The sequence below is a fragment of the Dryobates pubescens genome, chromosome 2 (genome assembly GCF_014839835.1).
Source record: "Dryobates pubescens isolate bDryPub1 chromosome 2, bDryPub1.pri, whole genome shotgun sequence".
NCBI classification, from domain to species: Eukaryota; Metazoa; Chordata; class Aves; order Piciformes; family Picidae; genus Dryobates; species Dryobates pubescens.
Genome location: NC_071613.1, coordinates 17558333 through 17579283, shown reverse-complemented (window position 1 = coordinate 17579283; position 20951 = coordinate 17558333). Strand labels below are relative to the sequence as shown.

At 51.8% G+C, this 20951-nt stretch overlaps 1 protein-coding gene across 1 annotated transcript in view; it reads right to left on the bottom strand.

Annotated features, from left to right (window-relative positions):
* The window catches only part of LCLAT1 (lysocardiolipin acyltransferase 1), a 123039-nt gene that overhangs the window by 57272 nt on the left and 44816 nt on the right, over nucleotides 1–20951 (bottom strand). The window contains exons 2-4 of the mRNA XM_054171270.1: nucleotides 20342–20510; nucleotides 16758–16956; nucleotides 6684–6830 (exon numbers count right to left, since the gene is read on the bottom strand). Of these exons, the coding sequence (XP_054027245.1) occupies nucleotides 6684–6830; nucleotides 16758–16956; nucleotides 20342–20506 (511 nt within the window). The 5' untranslated portion in view covers nucleotides 20507–20510. The remainder of the gene's footprint in view (nucleotides 1–6683; nucleotides 6831–16757; nucleotides 16957–20341; nucleotides 20511–20951) is intronic.

Sequence of the window (20951 nt, the reverse complement as noted above, 5' to 3'; positions counted from 1 at the left end):
CTGAACAGCCCCAACTCCTCAGCCTGTCCTGGCAGGAGAGGTCCTCCAGCCCTCTGATCATCTTTTTGGCTTCCTCTGGATTCTCTTCATCAGATTCATGTCCTCCTTGGGCTGGGGGCTCCAGACCAGGCTGCAGTATTCCAGGAGGGGTCTCACCAGAGCAGAAGAGAGGTGTCTGGAGTGCATGTAAGGTGCATGGACTAGAGTGTGGCCCTTTCTCATGACATGCTTTGAAAGTCTGGCAAAAAGAAGAGGTCTCAGGAGAAAACCAACCAGAGGCTTTCTGGAGCCAGCTGCTAACAGGTCCCACTGAGCAAAGGCACTAAAGGAAAAGCTCTTGAAGGCATGTGGAGAGGAAGCAGTTTGTTCCCCAGTGATAAGCATAAGACTCTTCCAAGTTAGCAGCCAAGGCTACATTTAGTCCTTTGCTGTGGGTATTGCTCTGCCTCCCCTGGGGCCAAAAGGCAGCATGGAAAACAGAACCAATTTGCTCACCTCACTTTTGAACCCCCCTTGCACTTAGATACTTTCACAGATGTCTTAAAAGACAAATTCCCAGCAACAAACCTATGGAAAAGAAATCATTGCCTAAGTACTCCACCAGCTTTTTCAACAGGAAACTGCTCTCTTGGTTTTACCAGTGCCCACGGCTGACATTAGCACAAGTGGGAGATCAACTAATGAACAACATGTTGGTGCTTAATGACTCAACAGAACTGACACTCAAAGGGCCCTTTCCCTTCTAATCACCTAAGTGGACACAACAACAGGAGCAGGAGATGTCCTTTTGGAAGGGATGCAGCTTTGCTGCACCTTTCTTCTCTTCCTAAATTAGGTTAGCCCTTTGTGGATCAGGAAATGTGGGGGTCCCTCCTGAAGGGCTCTCTAAATGCTAGAGCACACACCAGGACACTGAGGAGTTCTTCCCTGTGACCTCTTGCTCCATAGGAGCACTGCTGTTCACCCACCCATCTCTGATGAAGGCTTAGTACCCAGGTTTCATAGATTCATGGGTTGCTTTGGGTTGGAAGAGACCTTAAAGATCATCTAACTCCAACCCCACTGCCATAGGCAGGGACACCTTTCCACTAGGCTAGGGCCTACCCCTGGGTTGGGGCACAAGTGCAGGCTAGGATGAGGAATGGCTTGAAAGCAGGCTCAAGGGACATGGAGCTGCTGGAGCAGGTCCAGAGGAGGCCACAAAGATCATCTGAGGGCTGGAGAACCCCTCCTATGGGGACAGTCTGCAAGAGTTCAGCTTGGAGAAGAAAAGGCTCTGGGGAGACCTTATGGCAGCCTTCTGGTACCTGATGCTACAGGAGGGCTGGGGAGGGACTTTTTACAAGGATGTGTAGTGCCAGGATGAGGGGGAATGGATTGAAGCTTGAGGAGGGCAGATTGAGACTGGAGATGAGGAAGAAATTGTTCATAGTGAGGGTGGTGAGACACTGGCACAGGTTGCCCAGGGAGGCTGTGGATGCCCTCTCCCTGGAGCTGTTCAAGGCCAGGCTGGATGAGGTTTTGAGCAGCCTGGTGTAGTGGGAGGTGTCCCTGCCCATGGCAGGGAGCTTGGAACTAGATGGTCTTTAAGGCCTCTTCCAACCCAACCCATTGTATGAATCTCTGATCTGCACACCCAAGCCTGGGTTTCACTGTGGAACCTTTGCACTGTGCCAATCAAGCCACATCCAAGCTTGGAGCCACAAGTATCATCTAAGTTCTACATCAAAGTTCAGTAATTAACAGAAAAGAAATCAAGTCTAAGTCTTAATCACCTCAAAGTTCACACAGCTAATTAGCACTCAGGCAAACCCTCCCTGCAGGTCTGCTCCCTGGCACTTGGTTTCAGAGGGAGCATGTGAATGAATCCCTTGGTGCTTGCAAAAGGCTCTGGCTCGTGCTGCAGGCCAGCCCAGGAGCCAAGGGGTACTTTCATTTCCTGAGCAAGACATAACCAATGCTGCAAAAGAGGGTCTGAGACCTCCACTGCAATCACCTTCAAACCTCCCCCCAGTGCTCCTCCTTGTGCTTGGAAAGCACTCCCTTGTAAACATCTGCAAAGCATCTTCCAGGCTTGTCTTTACCACAGTGCCTCTCTGCCAAGGTGTGAGCAGCTGGGCACTGACACTGCCCAACACTGCACAGCTGCTTCCTGCTGTTTGTGTCCCTGCCTTGCCTCTGGGCTCTGCAGTTTGATGTGACAGAGAGCACTCCCCTTGTGCAGGGCCCTGGTGCGAGGGCATTTTAGAACCAGAACAACGCTCTCAGCCGCTCTGATGATCACTGCCATCTCCCTCTTCCCTTCCCAACAACCACCAAGCCACAGGTCTTTGTGCTTTAAACAAGATCTGTAACAGCCAGCCAGGAAGGTCAAAGGGGTTTGATGCTACCCTGAAAGTAAGTGCAGGATCACAGAATGACAGAAACATGCAGGCTGGGAAAGAGCCTCAGCACCACCAAGTCCAACCAACATCCTTACCCTGCAAGCTTCTCCCCCAAACCATATCCCCAAGCACCACAGCCAAACCATCTTTAGACACATCCAGGCTTGGGGACTCAACCACCTCCCTGGACAGCCTGTTCCAAGGTCTGATCACTCTTCCCTTGTAGCTCTCCATTGGACTCTCTCCACTAGATCCAGAACACCAGCTCCCCTCCCCCAAACAAGCCCACACAGAATCACAGCATGGCCCAGATTGGAAGAGACCTCACAGATCATCTACTCCAACCTCCCTGCTGTGGTCAGGGATGCCTCTCAACTAGAACTGGTTGCTCAAGGCCTCATCTAACATGGCCTTGAACACCTCCAGGGAGGAGGCATCCACAGCCTCCCTGGGCAACCTGTTTCAGAGTCTCACCAGTGTCTTGCTAAGGTCCAGTCCAACCCTTATCTCCCTCAGCTTCAAACCATTCCCCCTTGTCCTGTATCCAGACACCTTCATGAAAATTCCCTCTCCAACTTTCCTGCAGACTCCCTTCAGCTATTGGAAGGCAGCTCTAAGGCCCCCCCTGGAGTCTCCTCTCCTCCAGGCTGCACACCCCCAGCTCCCTCAGCCTGTGCTCCCAGCAGAGCTGCTCCAGCCCTTGCATCATCTTTGTGGCCCTCCTCTGGGCTCACTCCAACAGTTCTGTGTCCTTCTTATGCTGGGGACACCAGAAGTGGCTGCAGTACTGCAGGTGGGTCTCACAGGACTGCAAAGCATGCAAGCCAGAAAGTACAGAAGCTCCACTGGCTCACAGTCACAGAGCAAGTGAAGCAACTCTCCTCATCTGTGTTACTCTCAAAGTGCTGCTTCTGAACAGGAGGGGTTTGCATTCCTGCAGTACCTTTGCTAGGAAAGAGGAAAATGCAGCTGCAGTTGTTACTTCTAGATGGAGCGCTGCCTGTGATGCACATCACAACAGCCCTGCCAAAATCTGGGCCCTGGCAAGCTTTTGCCCCCTGTCCCTCAAGGGAAAAAGGTCTGTGCAATCACACTCTGCCCACCTGCTCCCCTTACCTTTGAAGCTGCTGCCTCCTGCAAACAGCCTTTGACAGGGACAAGAGGCTCAAAGGTAAGTCAGTCCCATGGGAGGTTTAGGAATACCAATGGCTGAGTCAAGAGGCAGCCTCCAAGAGTGAGTGCTTAATGAGAGGACAAGCCAGGGCAGGCTGCATGGGGAGGTAAGCAGGCAGGGCTTCCAGCACAGCATGCAGCAGTCCCCCAGTGAGGGCAAGGAGTGGTGAGGATGAGCCACAGCACACAGTGCCTCTTCCTGAGGCAGCAGAGGCATCTGGGGAGGAAATGTCACACACAAGGAGAAAGGAGAAGCTGCAGTGAAGGAGGAACCATGTGTAGGGATGCAGACAACAACCTATAATGAAGTGAGGCTTTAACAGGCACCAGAGCAACACAGCAATGACTTTTGGTTCCTGCTTTCTGAAGAATCCCTACAAAGTCATGGAAGGCACACCCAGGAAAGCACAGAGAGCCAGCAGAACTGGTGGGCTGTATTCCAGCTTTCCAGAGGCACCAGCTTTGTGGTTGCTTTGGTTTTCCTCAGGGCTTCAGAAAGTCTGGCTATGTGTTTGTCTGCTGAGGGCTGCTTCTGAAGCATGTGCAGGAGAAATACCTTTGATGCACTTAGCTTTAAACTTGAGGTAGTCCAGAGTGAAAAGATGACCAACCTAGCAGAAACAAGTATAGAATCATTACCTCAGACCTGCTACATCCAGCCTTCAAAGAGATTGCTCTGGGCTCATGATATCACTGTTTCTAACACTCAGTCACGTAGCATCTTCCACCAGCTTCCAGGCAGGCAGTGCCCCAGGAATAAATGCAGTAGAAGGGTAAATACAATGAAGAAAGAAATGCTTTGCATCTCTTTGAGACATTCCACTCCCCAGGACCTGAAAGCATCACCATTTCTTATCTGTCATTATCATATGGCCACTGGGGAGTAAACCTGTCACTGTCATATGGCCACTGAGAAGAGGGAAAGGGGATAAAAAGACAGAGCAGCACAGAGCTGCACAGCAGTTCTGTGGTGATAGGATGAGGGGCAGGGGCCTCAGACTAGAGAAGAGCAGATTTAGGTTGGCTGTTAGGAGTAAGTTCTTCCCCATGAGGGTGGCAGAACACTGGAACAGGTTGCCCAGGGAGGTAGCTGAGGCCCCATCCCTGGAGATATGGTCCCATGCCCATACCCCTGATCCCATGGTCAGGCTCTGCAAGGCTCTAAGCAACCTGATCTAGTGGAGGATGTCCCTGTTGAATGCAGAGGGGCTTGGCCTAGGTGGCCTTGGGAGGTCCCTTCCAACACAAACCACTCTCTGAATTTTGCTTTTCAGGGAGGATGTCCTTTGTCATTTTAAGCACCAGGAGACTTTTGTTTTCAGCAGCAATAAAGCAGGTTCAGAACTGGGTCAGAAAACAAAGAGCCTTTGACTCTGTCTCTGCAAAATGACCCCCAGCACGGTGAGGAACCATTCAGCAAAGACATCTGGTTCATTTCTCATCCTACAGGAGGGGAGCTGAGGAGGTAACAGACTCTAATGTGTCAATAATGTGACTTGCTGAAAACCTTTCTTTTTCCCCCAGAACATTAAACAAAATACATGATCATGAAGAGAGGCTGAGAGCCCTGGGGCTCTTTAGTCTGGAGAAGAGAAGGCTGAGAGGGGATCTGATCAATGGCTATCAATAGCTGAGGGCTGGGGGTCAAGATGAAGGTGCCAGGCTCTTTTCAGTGGTGCCCAGTGACAGGACAAGGAAGAACACAGGAGGTTCCACCTCCACATGAGAAGAAACCTCTTTGCTGTGAGGGTGCTGGAGCCCTGGAGTAGGCTGCCCAGAGAGGGTGTGGAGTCTCCTTCCCTGGAGACCTTCAAAACCCCTCTGGATGCATTCTTGTGTGGCCTGCCTCAGGTGATCCTTGCTTAGGCAGGGGGAACGGACTGGATGATCTCTGGAGGCCCCTTCCAACCCCTAACACTCTGTGATCATTCCTACCTGGCACAAAGTTATGCTTGGTCAAGATTAGGTCATAGATACACAGAATGGTTTGGGTTGGAAGGGACTTAAAAGATCATCCAGTCCTAACCCCCTGCCATGGGCAGGGGCACCTCACACTAGACCATGTTGCTCCAGGCCTCATCCAGCCTGGCCTTGAACACCTCCAGGGAGAATGCACTGATGACCTCCCTGGGCAACCACTGGCAGTGCCTCACCCTTTGGCTCTGTCTCCTGTGGCATTTTAAAACACATGAGCCAATGTTTCCTGTGAAGTCAGCCAGACAGGGTTTGCTCTCACAGCAAAAGCCCCAGGCTTTACCTGCCTCTACCCAGCTTGGTATGCACCAATGTAATATCAAGGTGGAATTCATCACTAATGGCAAATTGGAGTGCTAAACAGCAGACACTTTAACATGCCAGTGCTTCCCTGCAGGTCATCTTCCCTGCCCTTCATCCTTTCCACTGCTCTGCTTGCTCCCTGAGCTGCTCAACAAACCAGGGGGAGCAGGATCCCCACCCCACCTGCAGTGGCTTCAGAAGAACCATCCATCCACAGCCAATTGAACCTGCAGGGTTAAAGAGGATGCTACACAAGCAGGAGGAAGGAAAAACCAGAACCAGAGAAGTACCCTGAAAAAACATCTGTTATAAATCTGTGCTCAGAAATCCAGTCAGAGATGGGGGCTGAGAGAGGCAGAGATCTCTGACCTGAACGGTATCAACAGCATGCACTCACATGTAGCCTAAGTCACTAATTGACACAAATGAATCTCAGAATGGGAGGGGGTGGAAGGGGCCTCTGAAGATCAGCCAGTCCAATCCCCCTGCCAGGGCAGGATCACCTGGGAAGGCCACACAGGAGCACACCCAGGTGGGTTTTGAAAGCCTCCAGAGAAGGAGACTCCACAACCTCTCTGGGCAGCCTGCTCCAGCTCTCTCACACCCTCAGAGGAAGGAAGTTTCTCCTCATGTTGAGGTGGAACTTTCTGTGTTCCAGCAGAGGTGTTCCAGCCCTTGGATCATCTCTGTGGTCCTCCTCTGGACTGGCACCAACAACTCTGCATCCTCTTTTCTACCACCCATGAGAGCTCAGTTTTGCTCCTGCCTTGGACTTCCCCAGTTATGTCCCTAACCACCCAAGGATTCCCAGCTCAGATGCCTCACCATGAGGTGAGAAGCACAGCCTACCTGTCAGATCAGTTCCTTCTGGGAAGATGAGGAGCTGCAGGGGCTCATGAATGTCACAGAAATAATCCAGCATTTTTTCAAAGTGGCTCTTGTCATCTTCCCACCTTCTCTGGATGAAAACAAAGGCAGCAACCTGCATGGCCCAGCCTGGGGGTTAAAGAACACACCTTCAGTAACACCCCACTCTCATTCACTCACATAGAATCTGTCATCCCAAGGCATTGCACAGGCTGGGGCAGACACAGGCCTGATCCAGCCTGGCCCTGGTACATACATGTCAGTACTGTGTGTGTTGTACATCCTCATTGCATGCCACACTCCTGCATAGTAGCTGTGCTTGCAGAGACAGCTGCCTTTGCTTCCAGCTGAGCTGCTCTGGCAATGTTCTGCTGGGGAGTAATTTCAACCCCCTTCAACTGCAAAGTTGCTACTTACTCTTGATCACAGAAGTGGGGGAAAACAAATAACACAACTTGATGCTGAGCCATTTGTTTGCAGGAGGCACACCAGCCAGCTGTGAGGGTTTACAGCCTGGCAGCAAAGTGAGAGAGCAGCACAGGGAAATAAATGAGGCTGCTGCTGAGCCTGCAGCCCAGGGGCTCAAACAGCATTACCTTCCATCAAGGCTCTCAGCTCTGCTGGCACAATTTAGTGGAATCATAGAGCCATAGAACTGTCAGGGTTGGAAGGGACCTCAAGGCTCAGCCAGCTCCAACCCCCTGCCATGGGCAGGGACACCTCACACTACAGCAGGTTGCTCACAGCCACCTCCAGCCTGGCTGCAAACACCTCCAGGCAGGAGGCTTCCACCACCTCCCTGGGCAGCCTGTGCCAGGCTCTCACCACCCTCCTGGGGAAGGGTGGTCAGACACATCAGACAGCAAGTGCCGTCCACTAGGTCAGGCAGCAGAACTGACAACTCAATGCTTTGGCTCCACCACATGCCTGAGAGGCTGCCTTCCTAAAGCAGGTGGAAGCTCAGAGGAGCATCACCTTGCCTTGCCCATGCTCTTGGCTCACTCTGTAGCTCAGCAGAAAGCCTGCAGCTAGGTGTCCCACATCAAAGGGGGAGTGTCACAGCCCTGCATGCTCCTCTCTCCTCAGCACAGTTCTCAAGTCTGCTTCTCCTTTGCTCTGGTGACTCACAGTGTGTTAGACTGAGGTCCAGAGCACTCAGTACAGGAAGGACATGGAGCTGATGGAGAGGGTCCAGAGGAGGGCCATGAAAATGATCAGGGGGGTGGAGCTACAAAGACAGACTAAGGGAACTGGGGTTGTTCAGCCTGGAGAAGAGAAGGCTCTGGGGAGGCCTAATAATGACCTGTATTCATAGAATCACAGGACCAGAGAATGCTAGGGGGTGGAAGGGACCTCAGAAGACCATCCAAGCCCAACCCTCCTTCCAAAGCAGGATCACCTAGAGCAGGTCACACAGCAATGCATCCAGAGGAGACTCCATAACCTCCCTGGGCAGCCTGCTCCACTGCCTGACCACCCTTGCAGGGAAGACATTTTTCCTATCCAATCTAACCCTCCCCTGGCACAATTTTAGGTCATTTCCTCTCCTTCTACCATCTGATACTAGGGGGAGGAGACTGACCCCCATCTCACCAAAACCTCCTTTCAGGGAGCTGCAGAGAGCAAGGAGGTCTCCCTTAGCCTCCTCTTCTCTAGACTGAACCAACCCCAGCTCCCTCAGCTGCTCCTCCCCACCCTGTTCTCCAGACCCTTCCCCAGCTTTGCTGCCCTTCACTGGACCTGCTCCAGCCCCTCAGTGTCCTTCTTGTGGGGAGGAGCCCAAAACTGAGCACAAATGGTGCCAAAGCATTCAGTTCCTCTAGAAAACACATGGAAATGGTTTGAAGTTGTGTCAGGGGGAGTTCAGGTTGGACATGAGGAAGAGCTTCTTCACTGAGTGGCTGGTCAGCCACTGAGCAGTCTTCCTGGGGCATGGCACCAAGCCTTCAGGGCTCAAGGAACACCTAGACAATGCTCTTAGTCACACAGTCTGTTTTCAGGCAGCCCTGCAAGGAGCAGGAAGTTAGACTTGATCCCTGTGGGTGCCTTCCCACTGGTCACATTTGATGTTTCTGTGATACCTCATCATAAAATGGGCCCAGCCAAGGCAAGAAGCCCTCTGGGCAGAAACTGAACTGCTGGGTACCCTACCAGGCTGCAAATGCTCCATGGGACAGGGTGAAAGTGCAAAGATAGGGAAACTGTGCTGTGCCTCTGGTGTTTTCCAGCTGTTCTTAGCTCTCAGGCCAGACCTGTTGTGTGCTTCATCTATCTTAGGCACTAGGCCTAGCTTGGTGCATGCAAAACACGTAGGTGCCAAACCATTCTGTGAGTGGTATCGCACAGCAGGCCTAAATTATTCAGTCCTTCTGCTCTCATTGCAGCAGAGGCTGTAGGTGGAAAGAAGGGAAACAGGCAGCAATGCTTGCTTGGCAAGTCTGCTGATGCCTTCCCAGGTCAGCAGCTCCTTAGGAAGAGTGATTTGGGTCCATAGCAGAGGGAGCATGGAAAAAAGCCTCGCTGCCAGATCCCACCTGCTCCCCTACCTTCTGTCCTGGAGCAGAAGGCTTTAAATTACATGGAAACTTGTGTACAAAGTCCTTCCAGGGCTCACTCCTTAGCAGCACTGTGAACATCAAATTACAAACACCTTCAGCTATTAAGAAAGTTGCTGCTTGGGTGATTTGTATTTTACCTGACTAACCTGCCAGAAAGCAGAGGATACAGAGAGACAGTCTCCAATTCCTGTCCCAAGCGCTGGTGTTACATACAGGCCATGAAAAATTAACCACAGGCAGGAATGTAATGACAGGTGTCAGAGAGGAGGGAGAGAAGAGGGGAGGAAGAGAGGGAGGGAGGAAAGAGGGGAGGAAGAGAGGGAGGGAGAGAAGTGGGGAGGAAGAGAAGGAAGGAGAAAAGATGGGAGGGAGAGAGAAAAGAGGGGAGGAAGAGAGGGAGGGAGGGAAGGGAGTTGGGTTTTTCAAGCAGGTTTGATTTGCCAGGCTGTCCAATAGGCAGCACCCAGTGCTGTGGAAGAGCTTTTCTGCCTTTCAGTGTGTATCTGATCAGCCACACCAGTCCTGACTACTCAAATCAGAACAGACTACCTGCAGGTCAGATGACTGATAATAGAGGACCCAAGTTTTTCTCCCCACATAAACCAAGTGCAGCACAAACTATTTTACCACTTCCAGTCTCTCACCACCCTCATGGGGGAGAATTTCTTCCTAACATCCAATCTCCCCACTTCCAGTTTTGCTCCATCCCCCCCAGTCCCATCACTCCCTGACACCCTCAAAAGTCCCTCCCCAGCTTTCCTGCAGGCCCCCTTCAGACCACAATAAGGTCTCCTCAGAGCCTTCTCCTCATCCCGTGTTTTAGATTGCAGTCTTGCTTGTAAACCCAGCTTCATCTTTGCCTCCATCTGAGCTGCTAGAGCCTGGCTGAGGCACTTGGTGCCACGGTTTAGTTGATTGGATGGTGCTGGGTGATAGGTTGGACTGGATGATCTCCAAGGTCTTTTCCACCCTGGTTAATTCTATTCCATTCTGTTCTGGCCTGGCAATTTTATGTTGGGGGCTGGGGGGGTAATTGCAACCCAATTGCAACCCACCACAGTAAGGAAGGAGCTGTGGCAGCACAAAGGCCTCCCTGTCGCTCCGCACGCAGCCTGACTCCGGGCGGCGCTAGCCGTGCTGCAGCTGTGCCAAGCGCTAAAGCCTGCTCTGCTCAAGCACTCTGATCCTTCACTCCATGGGAGCTGATCCATCACAGCTGTCAGTGTGCATGCTCTCAGCCCCTGGCAAAGGCAGGATAATCTGAGTTGGTTTGCCCTGCTTCATTGAAGACCAGGACGACTCAAATTCCTTGGAACTTGCTGCCGGGGAAGCTCACGCCTGGGGAGAGCTCCAATGGATCGACTCAGAGGGTGCAGGGTAAGGGGAAGGTGCTCAGCCCAGCACTGAAATGGGGCACAAGGCCTCTTTTTATTTCCCCCTGGCACCTTACACATCAAGGACCAAACCTAACCTGAGCCTTTGAGAGCTAAAAACATGAGGGAGGAACTGTGCCCTGGTGAGGCTGCATCTGGAGTATTGTGTCCAGTTCTGGGGCCCTCAGGTCAAGAAGGACCTGAGGGAACTGCTTGAAAGAGTCCAGCACAGAGCCACAAAGATGCTGAAGGGAGCGGAACATCTTCCTCGTGAGGAGAGACTGAGGGAGCTGAGGGCTCTTTAGCTGGGAGGTGACCTCATCAATGTTTACAAAGCTGTGCAGGGGCAGTGCCCAGAGGCTGGAGCCAGGCTCTGCTGGGGCATGCCCAATGCCAGCAGAAGGGGCAGTGGTGGAAGCTGAGGCAGAGGAAGTGCCATGGGAACAGGAGGGAAATGTTTTCCCTGTGAGGGTGACAGAGCCCTGGCACAGGCTGCCCAGGGGGGCTGTGGAGGGTCCCTCTCTGGAGATATCAAAGACCTGCCTGGCTGTGTTCCTGTGTGACCTGCTCTAGGTGGTCCTGCTCTGGCAGGGGGGTTGGACTGGATGAGCTTTCAAGGTCCCTTCCAGCCCCTCAAACTCTGTGATTCTGTGAAAAAAACACCAAAAAGCTCCTCCATCTTGCAGTCTCTTCAAGGGCAATGCTAGCCACAGAAGAACTTGAATACAGAGATGGTGTGGACAGTTGCATGGCTTGTATCAGAAAGAGTGTGGCCAGCAGGTCTGGGGATGTGATTGTCACTCTGTACCCTGCACTGGTGAGGTCCTGAATCTGGGTCAGGGCAATCCCAAGCACTGCTATAGGCTGGGCAGGGACTGGCTTGAGAGCAGCCCTGAAGAAAAGGCCTTGGGGGTGCTGATGGATGAGAAGCTCAACAGGAGCCAGCAGTGAGCACTTGCAGCCCAGAGAGCCAAGCAGAGCCTGGGCTGCAGCAAGAGAAGCAGAGCCAGAAGGTCAGGGAGGTGATTCTCCCCCTCTGCTCCACTCTGCTGAGACCAAAGCTGGATCTCTGGGTCCAGTTCTGGAGCCTCTGTGCCAGGAAGGATCTGGAGGTGCTGGAAGGTGCCCAGAGCAGGGCCAGGAGGAGGAGCAGAGGGCTGGAGCTGCTCTGCTATGAGAAGAGACTGAGGGAGTTGGGGTTGTGCAGGCTGGAGAGGAGAAGGCTCCCAGGAGACCTCATTGTGGCCTTCCAGGATCTGCAGGGGGCTCCAAGAAAGCTGGGGAGGGACTTTTGAGGGTGTCAGGGAGTGATAGGACTGGGGGGGATGGAGCAGAACTAGAAGTGGGGAGATTGAGATTAGCTGTGAGGAAGAAGTTGTTCCCCATGAGGGTGGTGAGAGCCTGGCACAGGCTGCCCAGGGAGGTGGTGGAAGCCTCCTGCCTGGAGGTGTTTGCAGCCAGGCTGGATGTGGCTGTGAGCAACCTGCTGCAGTGTGAGGTGTCCCTGCCCATGGCAGGGGCTGGGACTGGATGATCCATGGGGTCCCTTCCAGCCCTGACCATTCTGTGATTCCCTGCTTGTGTCAGACAAGGAACTGCAGCAAGAGCCAAGACCAGAGTGGTGCTGCCTGGAGATGCCAGCTCTGGCAAGTGGCACTGAAAGGCTGCAGGAATGCTTCCTGAAGCTAAGATTCCTGATATGCACCTCCTGCTTTCTGAGAACTGTACTGCACACCACTGACCAAGGCAGAGCTCCACTCAGGCAGCAGGGACCCTCTGGTTTGTTTTGGGCTTCTTTCATTGTTTTGTTTCAATCTCACCTTTTAATCAATTTACTGTTGGGAGGTTCAATTTTCCCCCTGCAGTAGAATGAATAAGTGAAGAACTACCTAAGTGACTCAGTGCATCCCCTAGACTCATCTGATTTTAATTAACTATTACCTAACTGACTGCTTGTAACACAGGCTCCACAGACTCATTAAACCTGATACCTTTACACTTTTCACCTAGTAAAGGGGTGAGAAAGACTCTGGATCTGTTTGCATTCCAAGATTTCCCCTTCACTTACCATGTATACCCCTCAGAGCACTGGAGTCTCTCACAGGAGTCACCAAGCCTAGTTTGGCTGTGGTGCTTGGGGCTCTGGGTTAGGGGTGAGCCTTGCAGAGTAGGGTTGGACTTGGTGATGCTGAGGGTGCTTTCCAACCTGAGTGTTTCTGTGATCCTGGGACCTACTTTCCCATCCCAACTGAGACAGGACTTGTAACAACAAAGGTGCAATGCTTCATAGTTCCAAGGTGCTGAGGCTTGAGAGCCCTGGGCCTGTTTAGTTTGGGAAAGAGAAGACTGAGAGAGGATCTGATCAATGTCTGTAAATATCTGAAGGGTGGCTGTCACAAAGAAGGGGCCAGGCTCTTTCCAGTGGTGTCCTGGGGTAGGACAAGGGGCAATGGATACAAACTGGCACACCTCAACATGAAGAAAAGTTTGCTGTGAGGGTGCTGGAGCCCTGGAGCAGGCTGCCCAGAGAGGTTGTGCAGTCTCCTTCTCTGGAGCCTTTAAAGATCTGTCTGGATGTGTCCTGTGCAACCTGCCCTAGGGGATGCTGCTTTGGCACAGGGTTTGGACTAGATTCACAGATTGTATTGGGCTGGAATGGACTCTCAAAGGTCATCATGTCAAAGCCCCCTGCAGTCAGCAAGGACACCTCCAGGTAGATCAGGCTGTCCAGGGACACATCAAGGCTGATCTTGAGTGTCTCCAGGGACAGGGCCCCAAGCACATCCCTGGGCAACCTGTTCCAGTGTTTCACCACTCATGGTGCAGAGCCTCCTCCTGATGTCCAACCTAAATCTGCCCTGCTCCAGTTTCAGAGCAGTGTCCCTCATTCTATCCCTACAAGTCCTTCTAAACAGTCCCTCCCCAGCCTTCCTGTAGGTCCCCTTCTGATACTGAAATGCAGGTTTCCCCAGAGCCTTCTCTTCTCCAGGCTGAAGAGCCCCAGCTCTCTCAGTGTGTCTTCATAGGGAAGGTGCTCCAGCCCTTTGGTCATTTGGTGGCCCTCCTCTAGACCCACTCCAGTAGCTCCATATCCCTCTTGTGTTGGTGGCTTCAGATGATCTTTGGAGGTCACTTCCAGCCCCTACCATTTTATGGGTCTATAAGGTTTTCACCAACATGGAACCAAAGGGTTGCACTCTAAGCCTTACCTTATACATAACTAAGCAAAATGTTGGCTAAAAAGTCTCCTCATGTGGAGGTGGCACCTTCTGTGTTCCAGCTTGTGCCTCTTGCTCCTTGTCTTGTCACTGGACACCACCAAAAAGAGCCTGGCACCTCCACTCTGACCCCCACCCCTCAGCTATTGACAGACATTGATCAGATCCCCTCTCAGCCTTCTCTTCTCCAGACTAAACAGCCCCAGGGCTCTCAGTCTTTCTTCCTAGCAGAAATGTTGAAGTCCCCCAATCATCCTCCTAAATGTCTTTAATTCTCTCCAGTAGCTCCCTGTCTCTCTTGAACTGGGGAGCCCACAGCTGGACACAGTATTCCAGGTGTGGTCTCACAGAGAGAGGAAAAGGAGACCCCCCCCTTGGAGCTGCTGTCTGCTGAAGCATTTCTATTAATCCACATCTTTCCATTTCCTGTGCTGTCAGAAGAGGTGTCTTTTGTCAAGCAAAACTGACCATAAAGTCTGACTGTCAGGGGAGAAAAATACAGCTCTGTTACCTGAGTGCAGCTCTTACTTAGGAGGACTAAAAGCCCAGCAAGTGAATTCAATAACTGTGCAACTACATGAGAGATCCTCCTCATGGAATCCTGCCAGCAGTCCCTGCTCAGACAAATGGCCTGACAAAAAAGCAGCTATAAATAAGGTTCCTTTGGACAGCAGAAAGTTGATGCACATCCTGCCCCAGCTAGTTTGGTATAAAACAGCAAATAAATCTGAGAGAGAAATAAACATGCAAAAAGATGCTTTTATTTCAGACAACTCTGCCTGGTTACTCAGCCAGCCATTTCTGGGACAACTCTTGGCCTATCTGAAATGATTTCTCTAAGTACATGAAGCTGGGACCCATTTCCAGCCTCCCTCACTATCAACATGGATTATTTCTTACTTCCTGCAGCGTATTTAGCACAACCAAATCAAACTGAGAACTGCAATGATGAAGGTGGACCATCAACTTTGCAATTCCTCACAGAGCTGCCTCTGGATTCCTTTCTCTTCAATTGCATAATGAGGAAAGAAGCCTGATGAGAAGATCTGCAATGTGGAGTGAAATGGCACCAAAACCCACAATGGTGACAGAGACTTTGAAAAGATTCCTGAGGTCTTTCTTCAGTGTCCTGAAACATGCTTTCAGCACAGAGAGCAGAAATGTTTTCACCTGTAAGCACCAGTGGCATATGGAAAAGAAATCAGAGAACCATAGAGTGTGAGGGGTGCAAAGGGACCTCCAGAGATCATCCGGTCCAACCCCTCTGCCAGAGCAGCATCACCCAGGGCAGGTCACACAGAACACACCCAGGTGGGACTTGAAAGCCTCCAGAGAAGGAGACTCCACAACCTCTCTGGGCAGCCTGCTGCACTGCTCCAGCACCCTCACAGCAAAGAAGTTTCTCCTCATGGTGAGGTGGCACCTCCTGTGTTCCAGCTTGTACCTGATGGTCCTTGTCCTGTCACTGGGCATCACCAAACAGAGCCTGGCACCTTCACCCTGACCCCTACCCCTCAGCTATTCATAGACATTGATCAGATCCCCTCCCAGCCTTTTCTTCTGCAGACTAAAGAGCCTCAAGTTCTCTCAGTTAGAGAACTGTCTAAGCAGTAGCCAGGTGTCCCAGGACATTTAACCACTCAGTGCACCACACATTTCACACAGTTTTTGAAAACAAGAGAATTTCAACCCAGGTCATTGAACAGAATATGAACAGTGCTGGGCAAGTTTGCAGATGACACCAAGCTGTGTGGCCTGGTTGACAGGATGGAGGGAAGGGATCCATCCACAGGGACAGGCTTGAGAGGGGGCCCAAGCCAACCTCATGCAGTTCAACCAGGCCAAGTGTGAGGTCCTGCACCTGGGTTGGGGCAATCCCAAGCACAAATCCAGGCTGGGTGAGGAGTGGCTCAAGAGCAGTCTGGAGGAGAAGGACGTGGGGGTGTCAGATGATGAGAAACTACCCAGGAGCCAGCAGTGGTCGCTGGCAGCCCAGCAGGCAGCTGTGTGCTGGGCTGCATCCAAAGCAGGGAGAGCAGCAGCACCCGGAGGGGATTCTGCCCCTCTGCTGCTTGGTTGAGACCCCACCTGGGGCACTGCATCCAGTTCTGGTGCCCCCCAGCATAAGAGGGACACAGAACTGCTGGAGTGGGTCCAAAAGACATCACGAAGATGATCAGGGGGCTGGAGAACCTATCCTGTGGGGACAGGCAGAGAGAGCTTGGGCTGTTCAGCATAGAGAAGGCTCCAGGGAGACCTTATAGTGGCTTTCCAGTACCTGAAGGGGACTACAGGGAAGGGACTTTTTACAAGAGCTTGTAGTGACAGGATGAGAGGGAATGGATTGAGGCTTGAGGAGGGTAGGTTGAGACTGGAGATTAGGAAGAAATTCTTTTCAGTGAGGGTTGGTGAGAGACTGGCACAGGTTGCCCAGGGAGGTCATGGATGCCCCCTCCTGGATTATAGAATGGCTTAGGTTGGAAGGCACCTCAGAGATCATCTACTCCAACTGCTTTCCAGCTGTGGTCTAACTAGGGCTGAGCAGAGGGTGATAAACCTGGCTTTGCAAACCCAAAAGGCTGCAGTGTTTTGGCTTCTGAATTCAGCGGTGAGATGGGATTTTGTTGGGTTTGGGGCTGGATTTTGCCTGTGTTCTTGGTTTCTTTCCACTCATTTCCTTTCCAAACTGGAAGCAGACAGCAAAGTGGGGAAAGGAACGACCGGCTGGTAAGATGTTTAAGGCCAGGCTGGATGAGGCCTGGAGCAACCTGCATCGAGCAGGAGGTGTCCCTGCCCGTGGCAGGGGGGCCAGAACCAGACAATCTTTAAGGTCCAACCCAACCCATCCTAGGAATCAATGAAAAGCTAACACACTTCCCTTTCAGATTCAAGGGTTCAGCCACCTACCAAATCCTGGAATGCTTTTGAGGCTGGCTTTGAGACAGATCTTCTCGAGCCTGAGGTAGCTGTATCGCAGCAGGCAGCTCCAGAGGAACATCCAGTCCATGCGGGTGCGATGGTTCATGATGATGACACTCCTCTCTCCAGGAACAAACCCATCACCAGTGACAACCACCTTGGCACCAAACACCATTTCCAGCAAGGCCTAAAAATAGCACCACAGGAGAGGATCACTTCACTCCCAGCAGGGAAAAAGCAGCAGCAGCAGCAGCAGCAGCCCATTAGCAATAAAAATGAATTGGAATGATTCTTCACTTGTGTTATCCCCGGCACACCAACCTCTGCCTGTCTCCTGATGAAGCAGGCAGCTCTTCCACAGTGACAGCTCTTCAAAGGAGAGGAAACCACAATTAAATAGCACTTCTTAAACGCACTCTTTTTCAATCAAGCTCCAACACTAAATGGTATTTTTCCCCTCTGTTTTATTTCCCCCCCCCAGAATACTGTCATGTAGGAATAAAGGCAGAGCAGTATGGGTTGGGACCTGGTAGGAGATGTATCATAGAATCAACCAGGCTGGAAAAGACCTCAGAGATCATCAAGTCCAACCTATCACCTAACCCCTAATCCCTCCTGACAACCAAACCATGGCACTGAGTGCCACATCCAATCCCCTCTTGAACACCCCCCAGGGATGGGGACTCCACCACCTCCCTGGGCAGCACATCCCAGTGGCCAATGACCTATTTAAGGAGAGACTGGCTGCACAGGTAATCTATTGCTCAATATTACAAGGGCTGGGAAGGCATCAGAAGTTGCCTTGCTTTCCTCTTGGATACAGGTGGTCAAGATGTTTGTGCTTGACTCCCACCTGCAAAACTAGGTAGAACCTAATGGCAGAAATCACAATGACTGAACACAGCACAGAGATGTGCAAAGGGCAGGGGGCTGAAAGGAGAGGAGATATAGATTGGATGTTGGGAACAAGTTCTGTACCATGAAGGTGGTGGAGCACTGGAGCAGGTTGCCCACGGAGGCAGCTGAGGCCCCATGCCTGCAGATATTCAAGGTCAGGCTCTATAGGGCTCTGGACAACCTGATCTAGGGGAGGATGCCCCTGACCTCTGCAGGGGTGTTGGACCAGATGACCTTTGGAGGCCCCTTCTAATCCATTTAATGATGCAGACCTAGATAAGAGCTCCAGCTCCTCCTTGAAGCCTGATGTTTGATGCTGGGGAGTATGCAATTGCAGAAACATTAGGAGACAAACAGAGAAAGAGTCCTTCTGTGACACTATCAGGAACCAGCTGCACCTTACCATGACAAGAACCAGCAATCCTTCTCTGCCCTTTCCTGGGAGTTACCACTTTCCTCTGAACTTCATCACATTTAGTAATGATCACCAGAAGAAAAGTTTTAGACCCTGAAACAACTCAGAGAATCACAGGTGGAAGGGACCTCAAAAGCTCATCCAGTCCAACCCCCCTGCCAGAGCAGGATCACCCAGGGCAGGTCACACAGGAACACATCCAGGTGGGGTTGGAATATCTCCAGAGAAGGAGACTCCACAACCTCTCTGGGCAGCCTGCTCCAGGCTCCTTTCTGTTCCTGTGGAGCCTCCTCTGCTCCAGCTTGCACCCATTGCCCCTTGTCCTGTCACTGGACATCACTGAGCAGAGCCTGGCTCCATCCTCCTGGTGCTGCCCTGCACATCTTTACCAACATGAATGAGGTCTCCCCTCAGGCTCCTCTGCTCCAAGCTATAGAGCCCCAGCTCCCTCAGCCTGTCCTCAGCAGGGTGATATTCCAATCCCTTCAGCATCTCTGTGGCTCTGTGCTGGACTCTCTCAAGCAGTTCCCTGAGGTCCTTCTTGAACTGAGGGGCCCAGAACTGGACACAATATTCCAGATGTGGCCCTGCCAGGGCATCCCTCACCAGGACATCCCTTTAGAACACAACAGAGAGAAGCAGAGAAAGCAGCAACTATCTGGTATGTCACAAAGAGAATTCATCCTTGCTGCCACACTGTACACATTTCTGCACACCAGTGTAGGAGGAAAAAAAGAGGTAAACCTATCTTTAAAGGCCTAAAGGAATGAAGTCCCTTGGGTTTCAGAGAACAGATGAAGAGACAGAGCCCATTCATCCTGCCTTTCCTCAGGAACAATTCAGGGAAGAGCTTTGCTATTGATTTTCAGACTCCTGGAGCTATAAAGCTGATGCATTTAAGTGAGGAAGACTTCATTTCTAGGGGAAGCTCTTCACCTGCAACCATTTATCTCTAATTCAACTACAAGGACTAAATTCTAAGGGGATTAAGTAAGAGAAGAGTGAAGGTCAGCAACACTGCACCACAGAGTTAATAATTCTCCTAATTAGATAACTGGAACACAGTCCAAAGGAGGAGTTTGGAAGAGCACTCACTGAGAAAGTTTGTCATCCAGAAAGATCCTCCTGCTCCCTAGTGCTTCACCTACTCTGTCCTGCTCAGCACTGACACTGGATGGGGATGGCAGGAAAAGGCCTTTTTAAGAGTGCAATTAAGATGTGTCAGGAGCTTACATGAAATTCACTGTGGAAGAACAGAGGGACTAGAGAAGGGTCAACATGCTGCAACACTGAGCTAAAACCTACCTCATCACCATGGAGCAGTACATACAGGGTGGTCAGCAGGAGGATGGAGCCATAGAATTGTCAAGGTTGGAAGGGACCCCAAGGATCATCCACTCCCAACCCCCCTGCCATGGGCAGGGACACCTCACACTACAGCAGGTTGCTCACAGCCACCTCCAGCCTGGCTGCAAACACCTCCAGGCAGGAGGCTTCCACCACCTCCCTGGGCAACCTGGGCCAGGCTCTCACCACCCTCATGGGGAACAACTTCTTCCTCACAGCCAATCTGAATCTCCCCATTTCTAGCTTTGCTCCATCCCCCCCAGTCCTATCACCCCCTGACACCCTCTAAAGTCCCTCCCCAGCTTTCTTGGAGCCTCCTGCAGATCCTGGAAGGCCACAGTTAGGTCTCCTGGGAGCCTTCTCCTCTCCAGCCTGCACAACCCCAACTCCCTCAGTCTGTGCTCACAGCAGAGCAGCTCCAGCCCTCTGCTCCTCCTCGTGGCCCTGCTCTGGACACCTTCCAGCACCTCCAGAGTCTCTTTTCACCAGGAGTCCCATGGACTAGACAAGGGGTGATGGGGACAAGTTACTATTGGGGAGATTCCCTTTGCACTCCAGAAGAAAATGTTTCCCCATGGGAAGAGTCAGGCATTGGAATCATCTCCCAAGGGAAGCAGTGGATTCCCCTGCTTTGGACAGCTTTAAGACTCAGCCTGCCAGGGTGCTGGGCCAGCTCATTTCAGCCACACTGTCCCTTAGAAAGGTTGGAGCAGATGATCCTTGGGGAGCCCTTCCAACCTGGCATTCTGGGATGATTCTGGGATGATTGTCTCCACAGATACTAAGAAGGTTAAGGCCTGTTTTGACAAAAGCATTAACAAAACAACATTAAAAATACACAATCAAATCAGAAGCACTTAAGTCCAGCTAAATGATGGGATTCCAGCCAGAACTGGCTCAAACTGCAACTTACCACTGGGAGGGTGAGCCAGGTGGCCACGATGCAGTCGGTGATCCTGCGGTACCATGCCGGGGAGACAAGCATCAAGGGGAGAAAGGGCCCCAGCATGAAGATACTTCCAAAGAAACTCCCCAGGAACAGTGCAAGTGCAAAGTATATCCCTTTCCATGACACCATGGCTCTGAAAGAGAGAGTTGGCACTGTCTGAGGGAGAGAAACCGAAAGCAACCACGCAGCCTTGCAAGGCCAGGGGCCCTGTTTGAGGCAAGATTCCTCCTTCCTCCCCTTGGCCGAGAAGACATCCTGAGAGCAGGCACCAGCAAACTGCCCCACCTCCCCAGCACCACCAAGAGAAACAACCATAAGCACAGTGACTTGGTAAAGGGGCATTGGGGTACTAAAAGGGTCATAATAGTGTCAGCTACATCCCCTTTACTCTGCTCTTGGGAGACCCCACCTCGAATGCTGCAGCGTAAGAAGGGCACAGAGCTGTTGGAGGCAGTCCAGAGGAGGCCACAAAGAGGATCCAGGGGATGGAGCAGCTCTGCTGTGAGCACAGGCTGAGGGAGCTGGGGGTGTTCAGCCTGGAGGAAAGAAGACTCTGGTGTGACCTTAGAACTGC